Raw genomic sequence first — 24,257 nt, forward strand, 5'->3', positions numbered from 1 at the left:
GAGAAGAACCTATAAAATCAAGAGGATCCATCCTCTGGAGACTAACAATCCCGGCAAATATGTTAAGATGAACCACTTAAATGCAGAAAAAGGACTGAAAGCAGGTTAATTTCTTTTTATTAACTATGAAGGCCTTAAAACCACAACCAGCTGAACACTGGACACTTTCTAAAAGAAACAAATGATCTTGTATTGTGACAGGTCAGCAATATCTGATGTTGTAACTCAGACCTCAGTGAGTTTTAATAATCACACAGAAAAAGGGTTTTACGTTCGAACATCCGGCACACTCCATCCACGCTATCTCCTAATTAAAGGGGAAGTATGTTTCATCTGCAGGGCGAGTGCTCTGACACATAATGAAGTGGACAAAGAGCTCGTCTTTGTATTGATCAAACAACTGATTTACAAACTAATTGGGCCAAGAATCAGATCTGAGATTAATAAAGATTCCCACCTCATCCAGAGCGCCTCCACACCTCGAAACTCTCGCTGTCTAAAGGACACAAGTCTTCCTGCATTAGCACTAAATGTTGGCTTCAGATATAGACTGGTGTGGGACTGGGCGTAATTCCTGGGGACGCTGGCCTGGCCATCGATAAGCTCATTCCGGCTCCAGCGGGGCCCTGTTTGTATCTCAGGTTCACATAAACATGAAGGAAAATCAATGACATTGATGTTTGTCCCAAAGCTGCTCACTGCACCTGCATACTAAACAGCACATGCTATCGATAGCCAGGTCCAGTTTTGCTTTTAAAGTGGACCTCTTGTGCTCATTTCCACCTCCGTAGTTTTTATTATTGGACTCCACTAGAACAGCTTTGCATGACTCACAGTTCAAAATAATCCTTATTTATCTTACGAACCTCGGTAGAGCCATTCGATAAACTGAACCAAGCTGCTTTAGCTCATTTTCTTTGAGGCCACCCTCCTTTTAGGCCGATCAGAGCCGATCTACGAGAGTCATTCTGCTTCCACTTAATCAGACTAAAGACATCAGGTTCCATCAGGCAGGAAATGATTCAACACCCATAAGCACCTGCTTCTGCTACACATGATCTGTTGGAGTTACTGGTTGGAAACAGCAACATCGAGGGTCCTGCTGCAAAATCTGAACAGACCAGTCTGCATGTATTTGCATAACAGTCTTTTATGGACAGCTTCCTTGTAAAAAAATAAATAAAGACAATAACTGTTGGGTTTTTTTCAGATTTTGACTTATCTCATGAGTGGCCTCTATGAAACAAAAAGAGCCTCAGATACTACATTATTTTTCTTATGTGGTCACATTTTGACACATTTGGCTACAGTGGTGCCGTCTTTAAATTACAGCCCTAATATTTATACCCCCTCACACCTGACTGGAGCTGGAGGCTCATGGGTATTGTTGTTTCAAGATTAGTTATTTTAATTTGTTTCCATTTAATTCTATTATTTTACACACAGTAAAGTAATAACAAAAACAGTAGTTATATCTGTCCTCTAACATAGCAAAGAAAAGCTTAAAGGCTTTAAACTAGAGCAGCTTGATTCAGTTATAATTTATCTTCATTTATCTTATACACGGCTGCACGGTGTGTCTTTTGTCCTCCCGTCACCCCAACTGGCCGCCCCTCCCTGAGCCTGGCTCTGCTGGAGGTTTCTTCCTGTTTAAAGGGGGTTTTTCCTTCCCACTGTCACCACGTGCTCGCTCATAGGGGTTGGTCTGATTTTGGCAGTTTTCTCTGTATTATTTTAGCATTTTATCTTACAAAGTGCCTTGTTGCGATTTTGTGCTATATAAATAAAACTGAATTGAATTAAAGGATCAATAATCTCATTCCAGAATTGCTGCTTCTCCTACAGTAGTGGTCCAAATTTAATCAAACTAGCACAAACTAATGAGTTTTTACCCAAACTGCAATCAAGGTAAAGGTCAGATATGTTGTTTCACTTGCAATAATCTGAACTGTGATGGATCATGAGCTCGCTGATGATTCAGAGTACTCTGCATTAGCTGCAGGAGCGCATCAATAATTTAGTCATCTGTAATTAGTGAACATCTTTATTGGTCTTTATCTTACAATATAAAGCTCCTGGGCCTTGGTCCATCCCCTCAGTTCATTCTCTGTCTGAAACTACACGTTTTAGCCCTGCCCCCTTTGAGCCTTCCTTCTGATTGGCTGTGCAACACAAAAAAGGGTTCACTGCCACAGCTGTGTGCCTCAGATGACTAATGAGGGATATCCCCTCTCTATGACATCACACAGATCCAAGACTAGAAAAAAACCTCAGGCAACCATCCGTCAGCCTCCTAGCAGACACACCGATGCTGTCATAGTTGAGGTCAAGGGCACTGAGATTTAAACTTTTAGTAGATCCACTCATGGTAAAACTTTGAGGCTCCTATATCGCCTCATTCACGAGCTTAGTTGTCCACATAGAATAGAATAGAATTAGAATTCAACTTTATTGTCATTGCACATGCACAGGTACAGGGCAACGAAATGCAGTTTGCATCCATCCAGAAGTGCTTTAGCCGTGATATAGATATATTACAATATATATTAGCAATAATATAGATATGCAAGTATATTACAGAAATGGGTCTATTGTGGTATGTTATAATGTACACGGTATGAAGTATGTTGTGAATATTCTATAACTATAGGTATGTACAGGCTATGAACAGGATATAAATATGAAAAACTATATAGAATATGAAATAAAAAACTTTACAGAAATATGAGATATACAGTTATACAGAAATGGGAACTATGCAAGTTGTAAACAGTTGTAAGGTTAAAAATTATTGTATGTACAGAATGATTATTTACACAGAGCTATACAGTAGTGCAGTTAAGATAAGTGAGGGTGTGGATAATTTCTACAGAGGCTGTCAGATGTCAGGAGGCAGAGTTCAGGAGTCTGACAGCTGTGGGGAAGAAGCTGTTCCGGTACCTGGTGGTCTTAGTCCGGAGGCTCCTGTAGCGCCTCCCAGAGGGCAGGAGGGTGAAGAGTCTATGTGATGGGTGACTGGGGTCTCTGATGATTTTCCCAGCCCTTTTCAGACACCGCTTCCTGTAGATGTCCTTTATGGCAGGAAGTGGTGCTTCGGCGATGCGCTGGGCAGTTTTCACGACCCTCTGCAACGCCTTCCGGTCCGAGGCAGAGCAGTTCCCGTACCAGACTGTTATACAGTTGGTCAGGATGCTCTCGATGGTGCAGCGATAGAAGTTCACCAGGATGTCTGAGGACAGGTGGTTCTTCCTCAGAGTCCTCAAGAAGAAGAGGCGCTGGTGAGCCTTCTTGACCAGCTTGGAGCAGTTGGTCGTCCAGATGAGATCCTCGGAGATGTGGACTCCCATCCCGACTCACATCGCCCGATGACGACATTACCGCATCAGCTGTTTATGGCTGTGGGGTAAAGACTGTGTGAGTGTTTAGAGCAGGCTGAAGCCTGAGAGTATATCCACATTTGCTGGCATCATTATTTGATACTTTTGGTATAATCTGATATGAACACCCACTGGAACAGTATATATATGACAGAAAATAAGTAAAGCAGAAGAAGTTCCCTTTAAAAGTTTGCCGTCTGAACTTCAAAGGTCTGTAATGTCACATCATCTTCTTCCAGCTGTGAAATCTGCTCTGCTCTCCGCTCTCCTCAGCCAATAAAGCCAGAAAGCCAACAACGAACGTTTTAAAGAGTAATAAGTCTGACCTGAGGCTAATGTGGAGTCTCAGCTCTCAGCTGGGCAGCTACACCCACCACTGACCTGTGATCAGATCCCAGCGAGGAGTCTCAGCCGTCCCAGCTCCTGTAACCTCCCACACTGCTCTCTAAGAAAAAAAGGGACCCTAAATCGCTGCATTTCCTCCATCTCCTCTCCTGCTCGGGGAAATAAAATCAGCCGAGCTTTCGTGCGGTTGCCTCGGCTCAAAGCCGTCGAACGCTCCAATTACAGGAAGCATAAATCTCAGGGAGAGGAAATTGCAGAAGGCCAGGAGGGAGGCGAGGAAAGTGGAGGGCACAAGCTCTCCGGTGTAGTGGGTAATAAGAGCAGAGCACCAGCCGATGCCTCCTGGGAAATCAGGCCACTGCCCCTGCAGATGGAGTTGACCGCCACCACCAGCGTAGCCGCTGTGGCGTTGCTATAAGTTTCCACAACTCATTTCTCAGGAGAGGAGACATAAAATCTGACTGGCCTGCAGAGACATCCGAGTCCAGGGAATCTACGGGGTGTTTGATGGGGAAAACGCTAACCTGTTAGTGCTTTAGCGTGGCTGTGATGGATGGCTGGTGAGCATCCAGCTGTGGAAGATAGACCAGCAGCCTTTGGGAAATGAAACCTGATTCGTTGCTCACACACGGCTCTGTAGAAACGCAGCATATGGCCAAAGGTTTGTGTAAATACGGTCTCATCCTGTTTTCATGGTTTGCTACTTTTAATTATGTAATTAAAGTCAAATTTCAATATTTTTTCACATTTAAGTGTAACAGCACATCTGCTCACATAGCCAGAACCTTAAAGCAATGGTTTTCCCAGTGAGGCGTAGGAAAGCCAGATCACCAACTGTGAGCCAAACCTTAGCACCAGTGGCAGCTCACTAATGGGAGCAGTGGGTTCAGCATCTGGAGGACAGGCTGACTGAAGGTTACAGCAGCACAGTAATGATCATGGCTTCAGGACGGCTGTGGTGTGAAGTGTTAATGTGGTATTAATTGTCCTGATGCAGTAAAACTCCATCTGTTAGATCTTAAGGTTTAAGCAGTCAGGATCTTCGTAAGTAATCAGGATACTGTCGGCCTTGTGCTGTAATCTGAGTTCTTAAACATAATGAATGAGTGGTTTTAATGAGCTACACAGGCTTTCAGAGTAAAACAGACCTGAAAGGGGACATGAGACAAGTGTCTGTCACAACAGAGCCCAACATGGAGCGACCATTAAATGACCCAAGCTAAATTAGATGCTACGGCTAAACTTTGGGCATCTAAAGAGCTTCAAGAGTCACAATCTTCTTTTTTAAATGATCTAAAGCTGAGAAGTTTTCAGGTTTGAGTTCTGACGTTTTGTAAATGGAAAGTAATATAATTTACTTATTAGACGACCACGAATACAGAAATCAGACTGCATCGATGAAAACAAGGACTAACGAGGTTTAGAGCAGTTAGACGTTAGCAGGAAGTTAGCTCGCTAGTTTCCTTCTAAAGAGGATAAACTGTGTTCTGATTGGATCCAGACTTCTAAAAAAACTAAACCACATGGTATTATCACAAGTTTGAGCATAAGTGAATACTAAACAGCAGCAGTGTTTGGAGCTGTAGCTAGGCTAATTTAATATTAAAATAAAGACATTAGCACAGGGAAGATGGAGGATGAGGGTTAAAAGTGTGAGGGGCAAACTTCAGCCAAGAGAACATCTGAGATGGTTATTTTCTGTACAAAACACCCGACGCTGAGCTTGACGTCCACACTGAAGTTTTATTTGGACCAAGAGTGAGTCTTTAATGAAGGGTTAAAATATGTGGAGTGTGGACATGAGGCGCCCCTGAGCTACAGCTTCACTGTGAGGTTTTAAGAACTTAAAGATGTGCTGCACATGAATAACGCCAATAAAAATCTAGAGGAGAGCGAGAACAAGGACTGTATAGTTTTTGGAGGCTTGTTTCATTTCTCAAAAATAAGAGCCAGAACTGCAGCACATTAAAAAGAGGAGAGGCTCAGACATAGCAGGAAACGCTCGGACTAGAAAGTCAGTCGAAACATCATCAGTAAACAAGAGAAATTCAACAAACAAATACTAACCAACCGCAGTTTTTAAATGGCAAAGACTGAATATAGATTGAGATTAACACAAATAAGGGGCAAACGGAGCTCAGATCAAAGACACGACAAACAAGTGGAAGGATTTTATTTCATGACTCAGGAAGATTATTTGCACAGAACTTTCCTAAAAACGATGCGAGAACAGGAACAATACTCCAGACTGAACTATTCTCCAGTAGTTACTGTTGTGGTGTGCTAGGAAATAACTTTGAAGACTATAACTGATATCAGCATCTTAACGACCCAACGATCAGAAAAACAAAGAAAGTGGAAGCTCTGTTGATTTACATCGATATAATGTCAGGGACGAAGCTCTCACCGCCTGCATTCTTCCTGCTTGTTGTATTTGTCGTGATTGCACCGGCTGCCCTTTGTTTTGAAAATGCGATTGATGGGCGCTGAAGATGAAGATTAAACCTTCTGTTCCACTTTGTTTTGTCGCTGTTTGTCTGTGTGGGTGTTGGTTCTGATGCAGGAGGTCCTCTTTAATAACCGATCAATGGATGTGTCGGCGAATCGGACACCAACACATCCCTGAGGTTTACAGAACTCGTCAAAGGTCATCACAGCTGCAGCTATTTGATTTGATTTATTCAGCATAAACTGATTTTAACCACACATATAGATCCTCAATGTCAACAATATGTAGAGACGTTTCATTTCCCTGAAAATAAGATAACACAGCAGACCTGTCTAAGCTTTTAAATAGAAACTGTATAATTTCTCTGCACAAACATAGAACTCATATTTCAAACTCTGGCTTTTATAATGCGAATAAGTGCCTCACTTATACTTTTAATTACGCTCCAGCAGTCGGCCTTGCTGCTGCGTTTTCATGCCTTCTGAGTTCACTGTCATTATGTTTTTAATTGACTGAACATCAAACGCTGAGAGCTCGTCCTCGGCTTTTCCTCTGAACTCTGCACAACGTCATCAGTCACATTGATTTCAGAGAACGAGCCAGTTAATCAGCCGCAGATCAATTTTAATTACGAGTCGCTGAACGAGTCAGTAAAATCCTCCCAAACCTGGAGGGTTATGAAAGTCCAGGGTCAGAGACCGAGCAGTTTCATTCAGCAGAGACTCAAATGCGATCTATCGAATCTTTCAGTAACAAATGTGATTTTCCGCTGGGGTTACTTGCGTAGCAGCATTCCATTAGCGCTCTATTTTCATCCACCTATGCTGTCTTGTTCCAGTAGCCCATTTCTCATCAGAGTGGCCTGGTTCCTCAACACCTGAGGCGGACCTTGTTAATCTGGGCAGCGCCCATGTCTGAGGTAGGCTTGGTTAGCAGGGGGGGTCTAGCCTAGGACCTTTACTGGATACTGACGCCCCTGTCAGGAATCAAACAACTCCCATTCCAAAGGCGTGCAGTCTCACCACTACGCTATCCAGCTGCCCGTGGGGTCCGTCGGCCGAGCTCCAGCAGAACCCAGGAACAACATCCAAGATCTCTGTCCAGAAGAGTGCAGTCCTGGGAACAACTAAGATACTACGCAGGACCCTTAAACTCCCAGGCCTCTGGTAGAGGACCCGAGCTTGGAGGATGAAGACCACCCGCAGGGGCGAGAGGGGGATTTTTTATTTGTGGTTATATTAAAAAACTTATAATTATCTGCTGCTAATTGGGGCTGTCAAAAATATTTTAAATGAACAAAGCAGCACTACCAGTGTTTTTGTCTCTCGTAAAAAGCACCAAAAGGTACCTTTAATGGTTTTAGCTTATATCTAATAAAAAGCTCTATAAAAATTTTAAAAGTTTTTTGATCCTTTTTTAAAAATCACTATGTGTTAAAAAATGTTGGCTTTTTTAAAACTTCCTGTCTTAATGACGATCACAGTCGAGTAAAAACAGCTTAAAGGTAGTTTTTCTACAAACCATCTGCAAACTTTAATGAAAATGTTGTATTGGAGAGGATGTCACGAGTACGTGACTGCAGCGACATCTCTCTCTATTTAAGCCTCAAAGTTTAGTTTCAAACTGCTCTGAAATCTAAAATCAGGTAGTTTTCTTCTTCTTCTTCTTCAGCTGCTGCTTTCTGCTCTGAGATCTTCCTCTTTCCCTCCAGCGTGGCAGCTCCATCTTCATCATCCTTCGTCTAATATATCCACCATTCCTCATCTGTCCACACCATCTCAGCCTCTCTGTCTCCACACTGTTGAACCTGAGTGAATCCAGTCTTCCTGCTCACTCCCAATGAAAGTCTTACGTCTTCAGCTCGGCCGCCTGACTTTGTCAGTGCTACAGTCTCCAAATCACACATCACAGCAGTATGATGCACACTACCAGCTTTAAACCTTCCCTTCCACTCTGCTGCTGTGCTTCTACCACAAATCACCCCTGACACCTGTCTCCACCCACTCCACCCTGCCTCTCCGTTGCTTTGGGTTCCAAATGTTTAAACTCTCTACCTTCATTATGTCAGCTCCTCAACACTTCACTGCTGCAGCTTTTTTCTATTCTTGGATTTATATGATGTCACAGAGAGGGGATATCCCTAATATGGTATTCACAGGCACAGAAGCTCCTCCTGCTGTTTAAAATCTTTTGAGCGGGGCAGCCAATCAGAAGATTGTTAGCATAATGTGAGTGGGAGGAGCTAAAACAGAGAGAATCTACTGGTGGACAGTATTAAGGCTCAGGATAAGATAAATAAGGATTATTGTGAACTGTAAATCATACAAAGCTCCTTTAGTGGAGTCCAAAAACAGAACAGGCCCACAACAAATGGAAACTTGACACATTTCTCATATTCTGTTCTTGAAAAAGCAACTGAGTGCAAACTGAAATGTGGAACTGGGTTTTTTGTCAGAACACCAAAAGACGTGTTACTTGAAGTGCTTTTTACACTCACCTGCATCACTCGCAGCATCAGCACCTGTGCTTGATTATATCACATCTGACAGGCAGTGAGTATATATATTTAAAAGTTGGATGCTTTAAGACGGTGTGTATTTCATGATGTACGTGCCTGATCAAAAGTGAGATTGTTTCTCGACAGCTTCTCCTCATAATTCCCTCTGTGCTGTTTTAAAAAGGCCATTACAGCATGAGCGATGGAACAGAATGAAGATGAATGAAGGCGATGTTCAAATGAAGACGCCACGACTCTTTATATGAGGCGACAGTTAAATGATTCCCTCAGACGACGCTTTAAACGGCGGAAACCCTCAAAGCCTGACTGATGTCCTCGCAGCTCGATATCAGTAAATGAGCCGTTATAATTCACTTTTCTGATGAACCCTCACTCTCAATCGGTCAGTCACTCGGACAGCGTTAATTCCCGTTTCCATTGCGTCAACACTGCGTACTTCCTGGCACACACTCACCGGTGGAGCAGGGCCCGTCGGACACCCGTGAGATGAGTCTCTGCTGTTTGCAGGACGCCTGTCGCCTGTAGCACTCGTTCTGGTAGGTGTCTCCGTTTGAGCCGCACACAGGGACGTAGTTTTTGTGACACTGGAAATCAAACACAATCAGACGTTAATTAAGCTTCACTGTGACGACGGAGACGAACCATAGAGAGCAGAGGGGGGGACGTTTCACTCAGGGGGAGGGGGAGGAGTCAAAAACATGTAGATTGACTCTAGCACACCTATGCAAAATTATTAATTACATCAGTATATACATTACAGGAATTATTGTTGGCTACAATAATAATAATAATCAATAAGGTCTAGTTCTACATTTTGGCTTTATTTTAGTTTAGTTTGGGTTCGCTTGTCAAGTTTTTATTGTTAAAACATGTTTAGATACTTTAATATTTATCAGTGTTTATCAGTTTGAATGCTTTAGTTTTTATTCGTTGTCATATGGACGACATTTCTCAGACTGTAAGAGTCACAAAGTTTAGAACAGAAATACAATAAAAACACATAAGCATCAGTTTTCATAGGAGTCTGCGCCGTCCTGTGAACACGTGTGTGAGCACATTATAAAAGCAGAAGCTGTGGAAGTTTGCTGGTGTGGAACATTCAGGTGTGTTAACACAATTCCACAATTTTCCCAGAGAATTCACCCCAATCTCAGAGCGTCCAATGCTCAGAGGAACTGGAAAAACCCTGAGAGTTTCGTGACAGCACGTTACAAAGCACGGAGATGGAGGAGATGATTCGGGCACCTTACAGTTGACCATGAACTCCTCTGTATATCGAAATATTCTTGACTCAAAGGTGAGGCCATCTGTCCCACAGCTAAAGCTTGGACCAAACTGGGTCATGCACCATGAAATGATCCAAAGCACAGTAACCAATCTACAACACGAGGGCTGAAACAGAAAAGAGCCCAAGTTCTGCAGAGGCCCAGTCAAAGTTCAGACGTCTGTCCTCCTGACTGAGATGCTGTGGTGGATGAACCTCAAAAAGCAACGCTGTGAAAAAGTCTGGGTCAGAATTCCTGTATGACGATGAGAAACTGTCATGAAATGATCACCTCGAGTTACAGCAGCTAAATGAGATCCTACAAGCAGTTTTTCACAGAAACACACACAGTCCTGAATAAAAACCTTCAGATACAGAGTATTTTATTTATGTTACATCAGAGTCAGAGTAATGTTACTATGTTACCAAATGTAATTCGCTATATTATTCTGCAACACTGTTGCAATGGAGTTCGACTTTTCTTTTTAACTGAGCGTCTCTCAGCACGTGTTCTTTGAAGGGCCTGAGCCTGAGCATCACCTCCTTTGGATGTTTGCACAGAAATGAGTTCACGGCTTGAAATGAGTCCATGCGGTGCAGGTTTAAAGGTAGAGAGGAGAAAGATGGTGTTATCAAGCCTGTGCTGTACATGTGTGATCAATATGGGTCAAATATGATGCAAGCTGTCAGCCACTTACAGAGTTTCATTCGCTCTCCATGGAGGTTATATAAACCCGCTCGACTCACACTGTCAGCTATAAGCTACAGCTGCCAAGGACACATATCAGTGTTCAGCAATCCATATTCTATTAACTCTCACACATCAATCATTTAGCAGGAATCCCCTGCAGGTTTGATCTCCGTGACCTCCAACACACTGCACAAGCAGGCCAGGTTCATATCCAACAGGAAGAGAGTCCGATGGAGTCCGCAGCTGAAATTCACGAAAGACAAAACAACCGATGAGCAGAGCAGCATCCAAACTCCAGCTGAGAGAGGAGAACATTTTTCTGTCCTGTCAGGACTCTTCCTGGTTCGCTCCGTCAGCATTTTGTGGTTTTGTTCTGCTGAAGTAAATTTGTTGTAACGTTGTTTTTTTCTTTCCATCAGACTTTCAGCTGGAGCTCATTATCAGCACTCATCAGCATGTTTGGCTTTCTTTGTTCAATTTTAGTGACTGAAGCTCTTTTTCTGTTCAGAGAAGCAAACTCAAAAGTTTTAATGATCGGGAATTAGCCGGATCCCTGCTGGTTAGAGGAGAACAGAAGGCTTATTTCGATGAAAATCGAACAGATTAGTCCTTTAAATGAAAGCAGGTGTGATGAGTTTCAGTTGGAGGTGGATGTTTGATTTTCTGACTGCATGGCCCTGCCTGCAGGCGGGCAGGTGGAGCAGCTCCTATCAGACAGTGAAATAGCTTTAATGAGGATCTCTGTCATCTCAATAAAGCGTAACACACGTAAAAATGTGTGTCTTGGACTGATTTACATTCACACACACACAAACCTGCACAGAAACCATAAAGTTTTAATGGTTTCAAGCTATTTCAAGGCTCCACGGGAGATAAATCCGCTGAAAACTGCTGACTCGGAGTGCAGAGTTAGATTTATTCATCTGCATTAAAGGGCCACTTCAGCTCTCAGACACTTTTTACTTTCACAGAGCCGATAATGCTGCGAGGTGAAGCACAGCCATTGTCAGAAACTATTATTGAAAAGGGAAAATTTAAAGAGTGCCAGTTCTGCTCATCTCCAGCTCCATGTTTTTATTCTTTTAGAGTAGCTTTGCATGATTAACAGTTAAAAATAATCCTTCTTTATCTCGCACTGGTCCTCGGTGCAGAGCCTCAGTTTCCCCTCTGTTTGAAATAAGCTCCTCCCCTTCAGGCCAGCTTTGTTCTGACTGGCTGACTGTCAGAAACAGAAGGTTTGAACAGCAGGTGGGTGGGGTTTCCACTCTATGACATCACCAAGATCCAAGAGTAGACACAAAAGTGTTTCGAGCAGTCTTCAGCCCGAGCTTTAGGCTCACGAGGAAGTTTAATATGAACATCCACCGCTGGAAGAGGATATCTATGACAGCAAATGACTTGCCTCCAAAAACAAAATTCACATTTACCACACGTGTCTCTGCATCATAGAGGTTTCTTTGCAAACATCTGGATCATGCTCTCGGTTGACTTTGCGGAGGTTCTCGTCAATGAATAGTCTTTGTGAAGATGCAGATGTAGAGTACTGAACACAGAGACGGGCATCCCCGCCTGTCCACAAATAAAACTCACTGAAGCTTTAACCAGTTTTCACATGTTTGCTTCGGTGCTTTGTTTTCATACAAATTTTTCAGATATAGAAATCTGAATCGACTGGTCCTCGATCCCCGCTGTTTGATCCCATTATAAAACCCCCAGAAGCGCCTCTTCCCCTACACTACATCTGCTCTTCCCTGCAGACACGAGAACACAGTGTGATTTTCTTTTTGCATCATCAACAAGCAACCTGCAGGCTGTCCTTGAGGCCTTTTGTAGAGGCAGAACAGAAGATGGGAAACAGATGACAGTCAGGTCATTATCAAAAGGATCCAGCGTGCTTGACCTTTCAAGGCCTTCCAATTACAATTACTGTTCATCTTGTTAGCAAGTCTAGTGGCAGAAAAATGAAAGCAGAACGATGTAGCTGTGTGAGCTTTGTGGAGCAGCCAGAAAGGCTTTGCTTCTGCTAATAAGTGATTTTAGTGTTTGTTTTTTAATAAGCTTTCACTGTTTAATATTAAATGTTGATCCAAAGCTGTAGTTTAGATGTTTAACATAAATTCTGCACCATAACAAAAAGTGTCTCACAGCAGGAAGTGGTAGACTTCATGCATGTTTGAACTACGTGTAACGGCTCTTTATTCTTCTTTTGTTTTGCCGCGACACACATTTGGACACTAGGGGGCAGTCACCTTTTAAAGGACTGCATTTATAAAGGAAGGCTTTATTTATTTGGCTCAGCACCACCTCTGCTACATAACTGCAACATGACAATAACTATTTACAAGTAATTAAAGGGTCATTCCATGAAAAATCACCCCACTTGTACCACAACTTGTTTAACTGTGTTGTTTTTCCACCATTTTTGAGCCCTTAGTGGAGATTTCCACATAAAGTTCTCAGGGCTGAAAAACACCAAATAAATGTTACTGCGACTCCATCTGTGTCCCCATCTAAAGACAAAATCAAATCTCTGTTCAGCCTTATTTATACCTCTAACCAACTTGGAGCGTCACTATCATGGATACACGTCTGTGATGTGCAGGAACAGAAACAAGCACCGGTACTCGGATGTTTGATCTTTTTTTCTCATCATTCACCAGAGAAAAACTTCAAAAAGTGTGTTTTGGATAAACTTTAAAGGATGGTATCACCGTGTGGGATCAGTTGTTGCTACAGCACATGAAAGATCTTATTGTACCTATGTTTGCACACCAGGCTCATCTCCTAGTTTTATAATATAATCATATTTTAACACTCGTGAACGTGACAAATGGAAGTGAGATGAAGAAACGGCACTGGTGGTCTCACACAGCATCACACTGATCAAATAACTTCAGGTCCTGAAGAAGTCTTCTGGGTGATGTCGGGGCTGCGGTGTGGACTTACACGAGTCTCATTCTGCAAGTTGTACTTGTCTGTATTGCGCGCTTCAGGGCATGAACTGCATCATACTCTGCAGGTGGTCAGGGTGGGCGGTGGGTTTACAAAGGGCCGGGCTTTTCATCATGCAGTCAGTGTGGACTGGAAGGCTTTCAGGCTCTTCCTCCTGTTATAATCAGAGTTATAATTCAGGCTGTCGCTGCTTCTGTGTGCAGCTGAAGACTCCTCAGAGCCGCCGTCTCGCTCGGACAGCTGTGAAACTCCTCTGATCACGTCGAACGGCTGCGCTCGCTTCGCTCTGTCCTCTTTGTGCGCACATGAATGTGGGTTCTGCTTTCAGCTCCCGGAGCGTGACGGCCAGCTTCAAACAGCCGCCGTGTGTCTTTTTATTGCGGTGAAGCTGCGGCTCTGTGGTGAATTCTGCTTCCAGGAGCTGCCCTTCACGCCGCCGCTGCTTTTATTTTGCAGCCGTTCGACCAAATATGCAGCAAATACAACAGGCTGACGGGAGAGTAATTATATTTTGTTTCATATCAGAGGAACACGCTGCAGGCAGGTCATGCTTCTTTATATGTCAGAAAGAACTTCACTGTGTTTTTCCTCATTTTATCTCCTAAAACTAACAAGAATTAACTGGGAAGAGTCCGCAGACAGGCCGGCTGCTCGCAGGATTTTATTATTCACACACTGCTACTGTGACTGCTCCATTTTCATATTAAAAAGGGAGGTGAACATGACATTCCTGTCTCATTTTCCGAGGTAGGGTGCCTGAGCTGCCAATGAGAGATAGTGCTTCCTCGTGCACTGATCAAAGTTAGCATTGTGGCTACCACCATGTTAGCTTTTTCAGAGCTAGAAGCGACCGCGTGTGGACAAGAGGGTGGAATTATCAGCTAATGTTAGCTAGCTTTGTTAGTGAGTTGATTTCATAAATGAGGTGCAAAATATAGATGCACATAAGTGTTACTAAAGCATGGAGTATGCATTCCTGTCACACAGTGTTTACACCCCTCACCCCCAACTGATAGCCGCCCCTCCCTGAGCCTGGATCTGGTGGAGGCTTTTTCCTGTTAAAAGGGAGTTTTTCCTCCCCACTGTCGCCAAAGTGCTTGCTCATAGGGGGTCATACGATCGTTGTGGTCTCTCTGTATTCTACTGTGTAGGGTTTTTATTTTACAAAACGATGACACAGGACCTTAGGCATGCATCTGGACATTCAGCCCATCCACCTACTGTTCACTGAAGCCTCGTCAGAAATACTTTCAGTGGAAAGAACCAGTGAGAAAAGGCTGAGAGGAACAACAGTGAGTGTCTACAGCCATCTGTGAGCACAGGCAAGGATCTGTCATGGAGCCAAAAGGCTGCCAACTTCCAAAAAAGAGCTTCAGGAAGCTTGGAGAACTTTTCCTGAAGACTACTTAAATGACAAGAAATGTTCAGCCTGTGTTGAGGAATAAAGGTGGTCACACCAAACATCGACGTTCAGGCTTGTTAGAATTGGACAAACTCTGTTTTTGCCCCATGAGCTGTTTTTCCGTGCATGTTTGCATGTTTCAGTAAACTGCTGCAACCACTTCCTGTTTTCATGGCAACCTATAAAGACATGCGGGGTGGCAAGACTTTTGCACACAGCTTTTCAAATATTTGCTAGAATACTGTATTTTTCGGACCATAAGGCGCACTGTTGATGAACGGGTCTATTTTCATACACAAGGCGCACTGGATTATAAGGCACATTAAGCAAAACAAAACAGTCAGATAAGTCAAACTTTACTCAACTCATTCTTCTTGCTTCCTCCACTTCCGTACCATTGATTCATTAATGTTGAATTCTCTCGCAGCTGCTCTATTCCCATTTTGTTGCAGTATATTAATAATTAACCTCGTATTGTGGATGGATTATCTCAGTTGTTCTCCTGACTGAAGTTTGGTCCCTTTACAGCATCCTGCCATGCGATTGCATTTGTTAACTTTTATCGAGTGGAAAAAAGTTAGCGTTCATCCTCCAGCTTCACTGTATTTATGTTATGCTAACATAGCTGTGTCGCTAGCGATCACGTAGCACATCATTATAACCAGCTAGCCCAGATTTTTGAGCGCCATGTAGCACATAAAATGGGTTTGAGGTCAGTAAGCACAACCAGAATTCATACATAAGGCGCACCGGATTATAAGGCGCACTGTCGATTTTTGAGAAAATTAAAGGATTTTAAGTGCGCCTTATAGTGCGGAAAATACGGTAATAGTAAATGATGAGGGACTTCTTGGAAACAACAACACTTTATAGATAATATCAGCTAATGTTTCTGGACCCTTGTTAACTAATGAAACACAACTTGTGTCCAATAAAAAAAAAGAAAAATGATGTCATCTACCTGGAACTGGCAGACACACTTGAGCTGAGCGCCGTCCTCTCTGCAGGTGCCCCCGAATCGGCAGGTGGAGTCATCACAGACCCTCAGGTCGCTCTTCTTCTCTGACAGATCTAACGGCAGAGACACAAACAAAGACAGCAAGTTAAATACGGAGACAGACAACAGGCAGGCGGATCAATAAGGTGAGTCACACCTGCAGCACCTCCACGAGTGCTGCTGCTAAATCCCGACATCTCGGCTCTGATCACACGCTCAGTCCAGACAAGTTTATGAGTTTATGAACAATGAGAGCAGACGGCGAGCTGAGCTGCAGGCAAAATACGGACGACAGAGATGATTGTTTATCAGCCCGAGCAGACACCTGGACTACAGGTGAGTGTTTACACCGGGGAAATAACAGATGGACTCGCAGAGCTGAGAAATCTGCTCTCCTCAGAGGGAAGAAAACTGGTGGGTGGTATCATCATTAATGCACAAAGCAGAAGTCACTTCTCATCTTCACCTGCCTGAGGAGCTGCTCACAATTACAGGAGTCTGACTGTACTCTGACTCACAGAGAAGGTTCAGGTGGAAAAAAGCTCTCTCCCGGGGAATCACTGGCTTTCTCGCCGTGATTTTTCCTCTTCAATCTAACGTGCTCGGTTAAATCTGTTACTGCTGGACTGGTGCTATATAAATCAGGCTGAATTGGTGGTGTAATCTAACCATGAAAACCACACTGTGCCCCAGTAAACCAGCATAAACCAGCCTGAACCCATCGGTAGATCCAAGATAAATGGAATAATCTGGGATCAACAAATCCTGATAGTGTTTATCAAGATTATTTAGATCTTCAAACCCAGAAGAAGATTAGTCAAGTCAGATTCAACCGTCCAAATGACTGAGGTCACAGACTATACACAGAGACAGTACTAAAAAAACATGATTGGTACATTTACATGTTTCATCCCAAGGGCGACGTTCCAAAAACAGCAATGGAAAATGTTTTTTTACATGTTTATCCGTGTAAAAAAACATTTACATGGATAAACTGATGTAAACACTATGGCTCAGTTTCACAGGGATGGACAACAGTCGGCCTCGTCTTAGACTACAAACTGTTTTTAATAAAGATCCTTTCAGTTCGGTGCTAAGCAAATCCGAACCTGGTAAACTGGCTCATTGAGTCAGAACTCCAAGAGGTGCTACTGTATGACTTCATAGCACAAAGGATAAAAGCAGAATAATAATAAGCTTTGCATGGTTCACAGTCAAAATAAGCCCCAGAAGGATTGAAAAGCAGGTGGGAGGGACTTCTGTGAGGCAATGGCTAATTTTGGGGGATTCTAGTGTAACCAGCACATATCTGAACCAAACTTTGGCCTAATAGCCAATAAAACGATATAATAGTGCACAAAGAAATAAACAAGGAGCTTAAAAATACATAAATTATAAAGATTCAATAAGGAAGCCTCTTTATTTTATTTTAGTTATTGATTGATTAGTTACATTAAAGAGAAACTCAAAATGGAAATCATCATAACTAAGTGCACGAGATGTTTTTTAGGCTCATTTCTTGCTCCATGTTTTTATTCCCAGGCTCTGCTCGAAGCTTCTGATGACTCGTTTCATCCTCTCGGTTCATCATCCGTCTGAAACAAACCCTTCTACCTCCATCTCTTCAACATTCTTTTTATTTGCCACCCCTCTCACACAAAAGGTTTTAATATCTGGTGGGAACAGAAGCCCCGCCTTTGTCAGTAACAGGAAAAATCCCTATATGATATTGAGTGTGGAAACTTGTTGAAACATCAGAGCGCCCTCTCAGGCTGAATGCTGCCGGGGACAAACTCGCAGCTGATCCAGAATCAGTTTTACTCCTTAAACTTTCACTGATGATCAGTTTATGAAATGTCTCTGCAAGACTTCTAGAGCCGACACACACACACACACACACACACACACACACACACACACACACACACACACACACACACACACACACACAGTCTGATAATAACAGGCCTGCATGGCTCAGAAATGTGCTGTGAACTTGAATAATCCACATTTCCTTTGAGATTCCTGCAGCAGATTCCCGCCTCGGTGCCGGCACGAGCGCTGCCGAGTGGCTTTGAGGAGCCGTGTAATGGCCTGTAATTACTGTTTGCAAACCTCCCCGAGTCCCAAAAATGGCCGCCACTGGCCGCAGTAACAGCCAAACCTGGAGCTCAGCAGTAGCTCAGAGACGAGCGATGTGAGCCTCCAGCTGAGAAAATAACACTCAGACTCAACGAGCAAGAAAACAAAAGAGTAACAGGCGAGTTTGGAAGAAGTCGTTCAAGGTAACAACAGCAGAGTTTTAAAATGAATTTTATTGTGTCTGATGTGAAAATCCTCTTACGTGTTTCAGCCAAGGCCCACACGCAAACAGATGCTGTTTAAGACACATCACAAACATTCACTGATGCTGAACGTGTGAAGCTTACACATGTGATCGGTTACTGATCAATAATTTCAGATAGGTTTTCCTCATCGTGAACCTCACACTGAGCCAAACAGCTGATGAGTCTCACCTGTTTAAACCGAGAGTTAATCATCAGGATGCTGATTAGTGAACGTCAACGTCACATCATCAGAGACGAGCAAACAAAACATCAGATTTAACTTTCAGGGGCGAATTTGTGACAGTGAAAGAAAAATAACCTGCGGTTAAAGTTAAAAAGGTTAGTAAAAATCCAAAAATGTGATAATAGTAATGAGAAGTAAAAACATGAGATGACATGAAACGATACAAATAACAGACAACCTAAAAAAATATGAAAAAATGAAACTTCGAGAGCTTCAGGGGTTTTTAACAAAATTTCAAAAAATAAAGTCAGAAATATGGTGCAAAAAAAATTAAATATATGGGAAAATTTTTAATGTGAGATTAAAAATATTTATCTTATATTAAAATTACTGGAAAAAGAAAAAAAGGATTACAAAAATGTCAAAAATATAAAAAAGATTAAAAAAACTAGAACAATATAAAATATGAATATAACATAATGGGCCAAAAATAACATTAGAAACAGAATCTCAAATATGAGAGAAGTTAGAAATTATTCAAAAATTCAAAAAAGTAAATACAGGAAAAAAATTAAATAGCAAATGAAACACGTGAAGAAAAAAGGATAAAAAATACAGAAAATGTGAGATATGAAGTTCAAATTCTGACAGTAAACGTTCAGAGCTGCAGAGCTGCAGAGCCAACCATCGTCAAACATCCCAGAGTCGCATCATCGTTTGTCCTAATGCCATCCGATCGTCCGGCTGCTACAGTTTCCTCCACTTATTGATCTCATTTCTCAAATTTCAGGTGTCACCTTCTCGAGTTTGACGTCTCTGTGAGAAATAATGGACAAACCCAGGAGAATCAGAGCAAATGAGCCGGTTCAGAAGCCTCGTGTAGGTCTGCAGGCCAGTCGTGGCTAATTAAGTCCAAGCAGCAGCCACATCCATCAGCCTGGAGGCCGACTGCTGATCAGCTGTGTGTGTGTGTGTGTGTGGGTCTGTGTGTGTGTGTGTGTGTGTGTGTGTGTGTGTGCTGCTTCCTGTTTGCAGGTTTAATACCCAGACAATTTGGGATTATGCTGAACGACAAGCCGAAGACTTTAAACCTCCAGCTGGAGACAGACACACATGCAGATGAAGGCGCCTCGTTCACAAACCAGTGTTGGCGCTGTTTGTGTGTCCGCGCCGTGTTATCTGTCTCCGCTGCTGATATTTTTCTGTTTGTAGTCGACCCCGGCCGTGTTGTGTTCGGGTTCCTCGGCCTCATACATTTTACAACAGAAACAGGGATTTGAAATGCACATAATTCCCTCCTTTGGATCGGAGCAGAACTAAAGAAGCTGACGGAGCGTGGCAGCAGCCGCCGCCCGGAGGCACATCCACCTCCCAAATCCCTCGAGCCCGGCCCGGTCGTCATGGCCACCCAACCACCGTCACCGCCACCCCGCCTCTCCTCCGGCTCGTTATCTAACCCCCTCACCCCCTCCTCTGCAGCCCTGACTCCAGGAGATGGACGTCAATACTTCATCTTCTGCCTGCTGCTCTGAGTCCTTCGACATCCTTTTAACCCTTTCCCTGCAGAGACACAGATATGTCCTCGTGTGTGACTCCAACACACCGGAGCAGAGCACAGCCCGTCTGAAAGGTGGTTAGAACTGCTTTTCTCTGGATTTACAGGCAAATCTGGGAAAGACCACTTTAATATTTTCTCCTATTAAACCCTTTACAGGACTCAGATCAGCTACCTCAGCCCTAAATGTTACCATCGTGTTCTTCTTTCACCTACTTCATTTAAAATGAGACCCAGGCTGTATGCAGACTGACCTACCCACAGTTTATTACACATCTGGACTGCATTTCTTCACGTTATCTTTTTGGCCACAATGATGTTGCTTTTAACACTTTTACCAGCTCAAACACAGTCATGAGGTCCAGTTCAGGGACGCCACGCCTTGAATTCCTCCACCCAGCTTCATGAGTCAGATCTATAATAAAATAATCCCGCTACAGCTGTTATGCTGGAATCAGATATAGTGGCTGTAAACATGTGACTCTGTGGGGACAGACTCACTCTTTAAGCCAGCCTCGAGTGGACATTAGAGGAACTGCAGTCTCTGGCTCTGTAGTGTTGGTTTAAGTTTTGTAGCTCTGGAGTTCAGCAGGTCCCGGCTTTAATGAATGCTAGCCTGCCTGCTGAGGTCAGCGACGTCTGGACCTTTGAAAGTTTACTTTTTCCAAACAAGAGTAAAAACTGGCACAAAGCGATGTGTGACGCTCTGCAGGCAGCCTGCGAAGGAACGGCCTGCCCTACGGTGCCTTGGACTGGGTTGTGTTTAGGGGGCGATGATGATGCGTTACTCACGAGGAAAGATGATTGGCTGGTTTATGCATGAGGAGTGAGTCAGAGACCCAGCAGGGCCAGAGCCGCTGAGTGAGTAACTTTTTTCTTTGTGCTATTTTCGTTTTAATTGAAACAATAATTCTGTTTTTGTTGTTTTAGCTGTTGTTTGATACAGACAGCAGTCATCGTGGATATTTACACACACAGTGGAGAAATCCTTCAGTGTTCAGCCTTGATTGCAGTGCAGCTCTAGGACTCTTCAGAGGTGCAGCCTTTTCTGCTGGTCACTGGACACAGCTGCTCCACCTTAAATAAATAAATATCTGACTCATTTCTAAACACGGTTACATGCCTGCTGCTCACAGACAAAACTGCATCAGATCAGATTACTCATCGAAACTCAGCATCGCCTTACTTAACGATAATGTTATGCTGTAAAATTAAATTACTAAAATAACCTTAATTAGGCCCAAATGTGTCTGCCATCTAAAACATATTTGGAAATTTTACATAACAGAAATCCACGGCCTCCTGGTGGGCAACGGAGGTACTGCATGTAGGCTGGAAATTTCAACTTCTCTTAGTTAACTGAAAATCTTTTATTTTATTGTTTTTTTTTAAAGAAACAGAAATGCACAACCTTAAAAATCAGATGGTTTGAACGTTTATATGACTCAGTCCCGACGATAAAGTTAAACAGATAACAAAACTTTTGTTTTTTGTGCAATTTTGTATTTTGTGTGATTTTCTGCTCTGTGATGATCACAGCAGGGATTAAAAGGTTTGGGTGGGCTGCAGAAGATTTAGAAGTGGGCCTTTACAATCTGAAATTTGGGCCGGCTGCTTTAGAGCAATGCCAAAGATATTAGCAGCAGATTCTCTATAGCTGACAGTCAGCTGCCTCCCAAATGGCCCTCGGTACGGGGAGCACCAACGAGAGCTTCATGATACGAGGTTTAGTCCCGACACCTTTCAATCTCCGTCACGTCCAACACCCTCACCGTTTACATACGCCCAACATATCCAGACCGCGACATCTTTGCTATCAGGATAAGCCGTGTTATTCGCCTCCTAATGTTCTGGCTCATCGAGGATTCCGAGTTTGGAAAGGACATCAGAGAAAATTAGAGCGTCCTTAACAGCATCATCAGCGAAACTTTCATCGGCTTCCTTTCTTCTCCAGACAAAAGATCATTTCAAAGGCCACAGGAAGTTCGACATCCTCTGAAAAGTTCTGATAAAAACCATTCACGCTGCAACACACACACAGGCTGATATCTCCAGAGTGAGATTCATTTCATAGAGAAGTGAAACCTTCTCAAGGACTGCTGTGGCGTATTGATTTGGTTTGCTAAAAGCAGAGAATTTATCCTCAGCAGAGACGAGAAACAGGAGAGGGAGGCGGCGTGACATTCATGTAAAGTACAAACATCAGTGATGCATGATGGGACTTCACCCCCCCTCTCAAAAACCAAATGTTCCACTTCTCTGTGCAGTTACAGGCAAAATGGACCCACCGCATAACAAAACTATCAGTTTGTGATCGTTCACTTTGTGCCTTAAACCCATCGTGAATGCTGATGTGTGAAGCTGCACATCCAGTATATTCAGATTTACCGAAGCCACGAGGAAACATGTCAGAGCTCCTTCAAAATAAAGTCAGAGCTCCTTCAAAATAAAGTCAGAGCTCCTTCAAAATAAAGTCAGAGCACCGAGGGAAAGCTGCTGCAGAAGAATCTCATTCAGTCTTAACGTCCCCGGTGATTTACAGCTACACACTTACTTCATTAGTAAACCTGACTTGGAGATGATCCCAGAGTTTAACAATGTAAAATAAAATAAACTAACACAGATGACAAAAGCTGCAGTTCCTCTAACGACCATTTGAGTCCCATGTTTAAATGTTGAAATGCCCTCAGCCATGTGTTTTGTGTGAATTAGGAACAAAACTGTATGGCTTCCTCTGAGGAACAGAAAACAGACTTTCTGCTGGGAATGGTGAGGTCACCTCACCTACATCCACATCTTCCAGTTTTCAGGCTACTACCACCTTTCAGTCCAGTTCAATGTTATATACACATAGTACCAAATCACAACAACAGCTGCCTAAAGCACCTCGTGTTTCTGCAGCCATCAGTAATAAAACCTAAAAAGACAGTTAAAGGCTGAATAAGCTGCATTCATTCACTGTACAGGTGCAATGACCTCATCCAGGTATCTGCTAATTAGCGCTCAGTGAAAGAGTTTCTCACCAAACCTGAAGCAGAAACTTGTCGGATGTTCTGACCATCATGGTGAAATTTTAACACACCAGCAGTTCCAGTACAGCCCACTGGTCCTGCTCAGTGATTCCAGTTAGCTGAGGTGAAGCCAAGCAGACAGCTAGCAGGGACAGTTCAAATAGTAACTTCCCTAATGTTAGGCCTTAAAATGGACCGACTGAGTAACAGGCTTAAAGTTGGCCTTTAAAGCCGTAAACATGCTTTAAAGAGGCTCCAGTAGTGGCCTTTAGACAAACTGCAGCTTTGGCTTCATTTTGACCCCTGAAGTTTCATCTTGATAAAAATCTGAAGCAACACGATGATACTGATGACTTAGTGCACGAGAAAGAAAACAGAAAAGCCCGTTTCTGTTGCAGCGAGTCACTCCGGAGGGACGAGTCTTCGCTCAGTCGTCGATTTGACTTCGACTTGTCTCAGTAAAGTCGAGTAAGTGTTAAGTGACGTCTGCCTCTGTGTAGATGTTCCTCTGAAAATCATGAATTCTGATTAATTACTACAATAACTGTTTCACTCAAATTTGATATTATCGTAGTTTTAGTAGTAAAAATAATGCGCTTTAAAAACAGCTACATTTCTATGAGGCAGGATCGTCTGCCAGGTTTCACTGCACCTGCTTCCTATCTGGGATTTATACTCTGATTTATTGATACTGCACAAATAACTGCACACCTTTTGGAAACAGGCTGTGAGAGATGTTCATAAATGTGTCTTCACTATCAAACAAAAGACGTGTGGATGTGAAGGAGAGCGCAGAGTGTTAAAGGGGCTGATGATGGATCTGAGCTCTGCTGACTGATGAAGAGTAAACGCTGCGAGCTGCTCAGCTCCTGTTTCTTCCTCAATCTTGGTGAAACCTCCTGACCGCAGCAGCTGGATGAAGAGCTTTTGTCTGTTCTTCTTCTGCTGCTTGAATAAAACATGAAAGCCCGACAGCCTCTTCCTCCTCCTCCTCCTCCTCCTCAGCTTTATCGCTGCGAGCGACGATGTCTTTAACTTTAACACTTTTTAAATAAAGTGTTTGTAATTTTTTTTTAACTACAGCTGCCTCCCTGGCCTTCAGTTAGCGTCTCAGAAGACACGTGTAACAAAGACAATTTACAGACACTGAATTTTCAAACTTCAGGGATCAAAGTGAGAAAAAAA

The 24,257-nt window shown here is 43.1% G+C and overlaps 1 protein-coding gene across 1 annotated transcript in view; it reads right to left on the bottom strand.

The window, feature by feature from the left end:
- The window catches only part of tmeff1a (transmembrane protein with EGF-like and two follistatin-like domains 1a), a 102,339-nt gene that overhangs the window by 38,067 nt on the left and 40,015 nt on the right, over positions 1-24,257 (bottom strand). The window contains exons 2-3 of the mRNA XM_031735142.2: positions 15,960-16,069; positions 9,144-9,273 (exon numbers count right to left, since the gene is read on the bottom strand). Coding sequence (XP_031591002.1) covers positions 9,144-9,273; positions 15,960-16,069 — 240 coding nt within the window. The remainder of the gene's footprint in view (positions 1-9,143; positions 9,274-15,959; positions 16,070-24,257) is intronic.

Source organism: Oreochromis aureus, linkage group 18 (assembly GCF_013358895.1).
Source record: "Oreochromis aureus strain Israel breed Guangdong linkage group 18, ZZ_aureus, whole genome shotgun sequence".
NCBI lineage: Eukaryota > Metazoa > Chordata > Actinopteri > Cichliformes > Cichlidae > Oreochromis > Oreochromis aureus.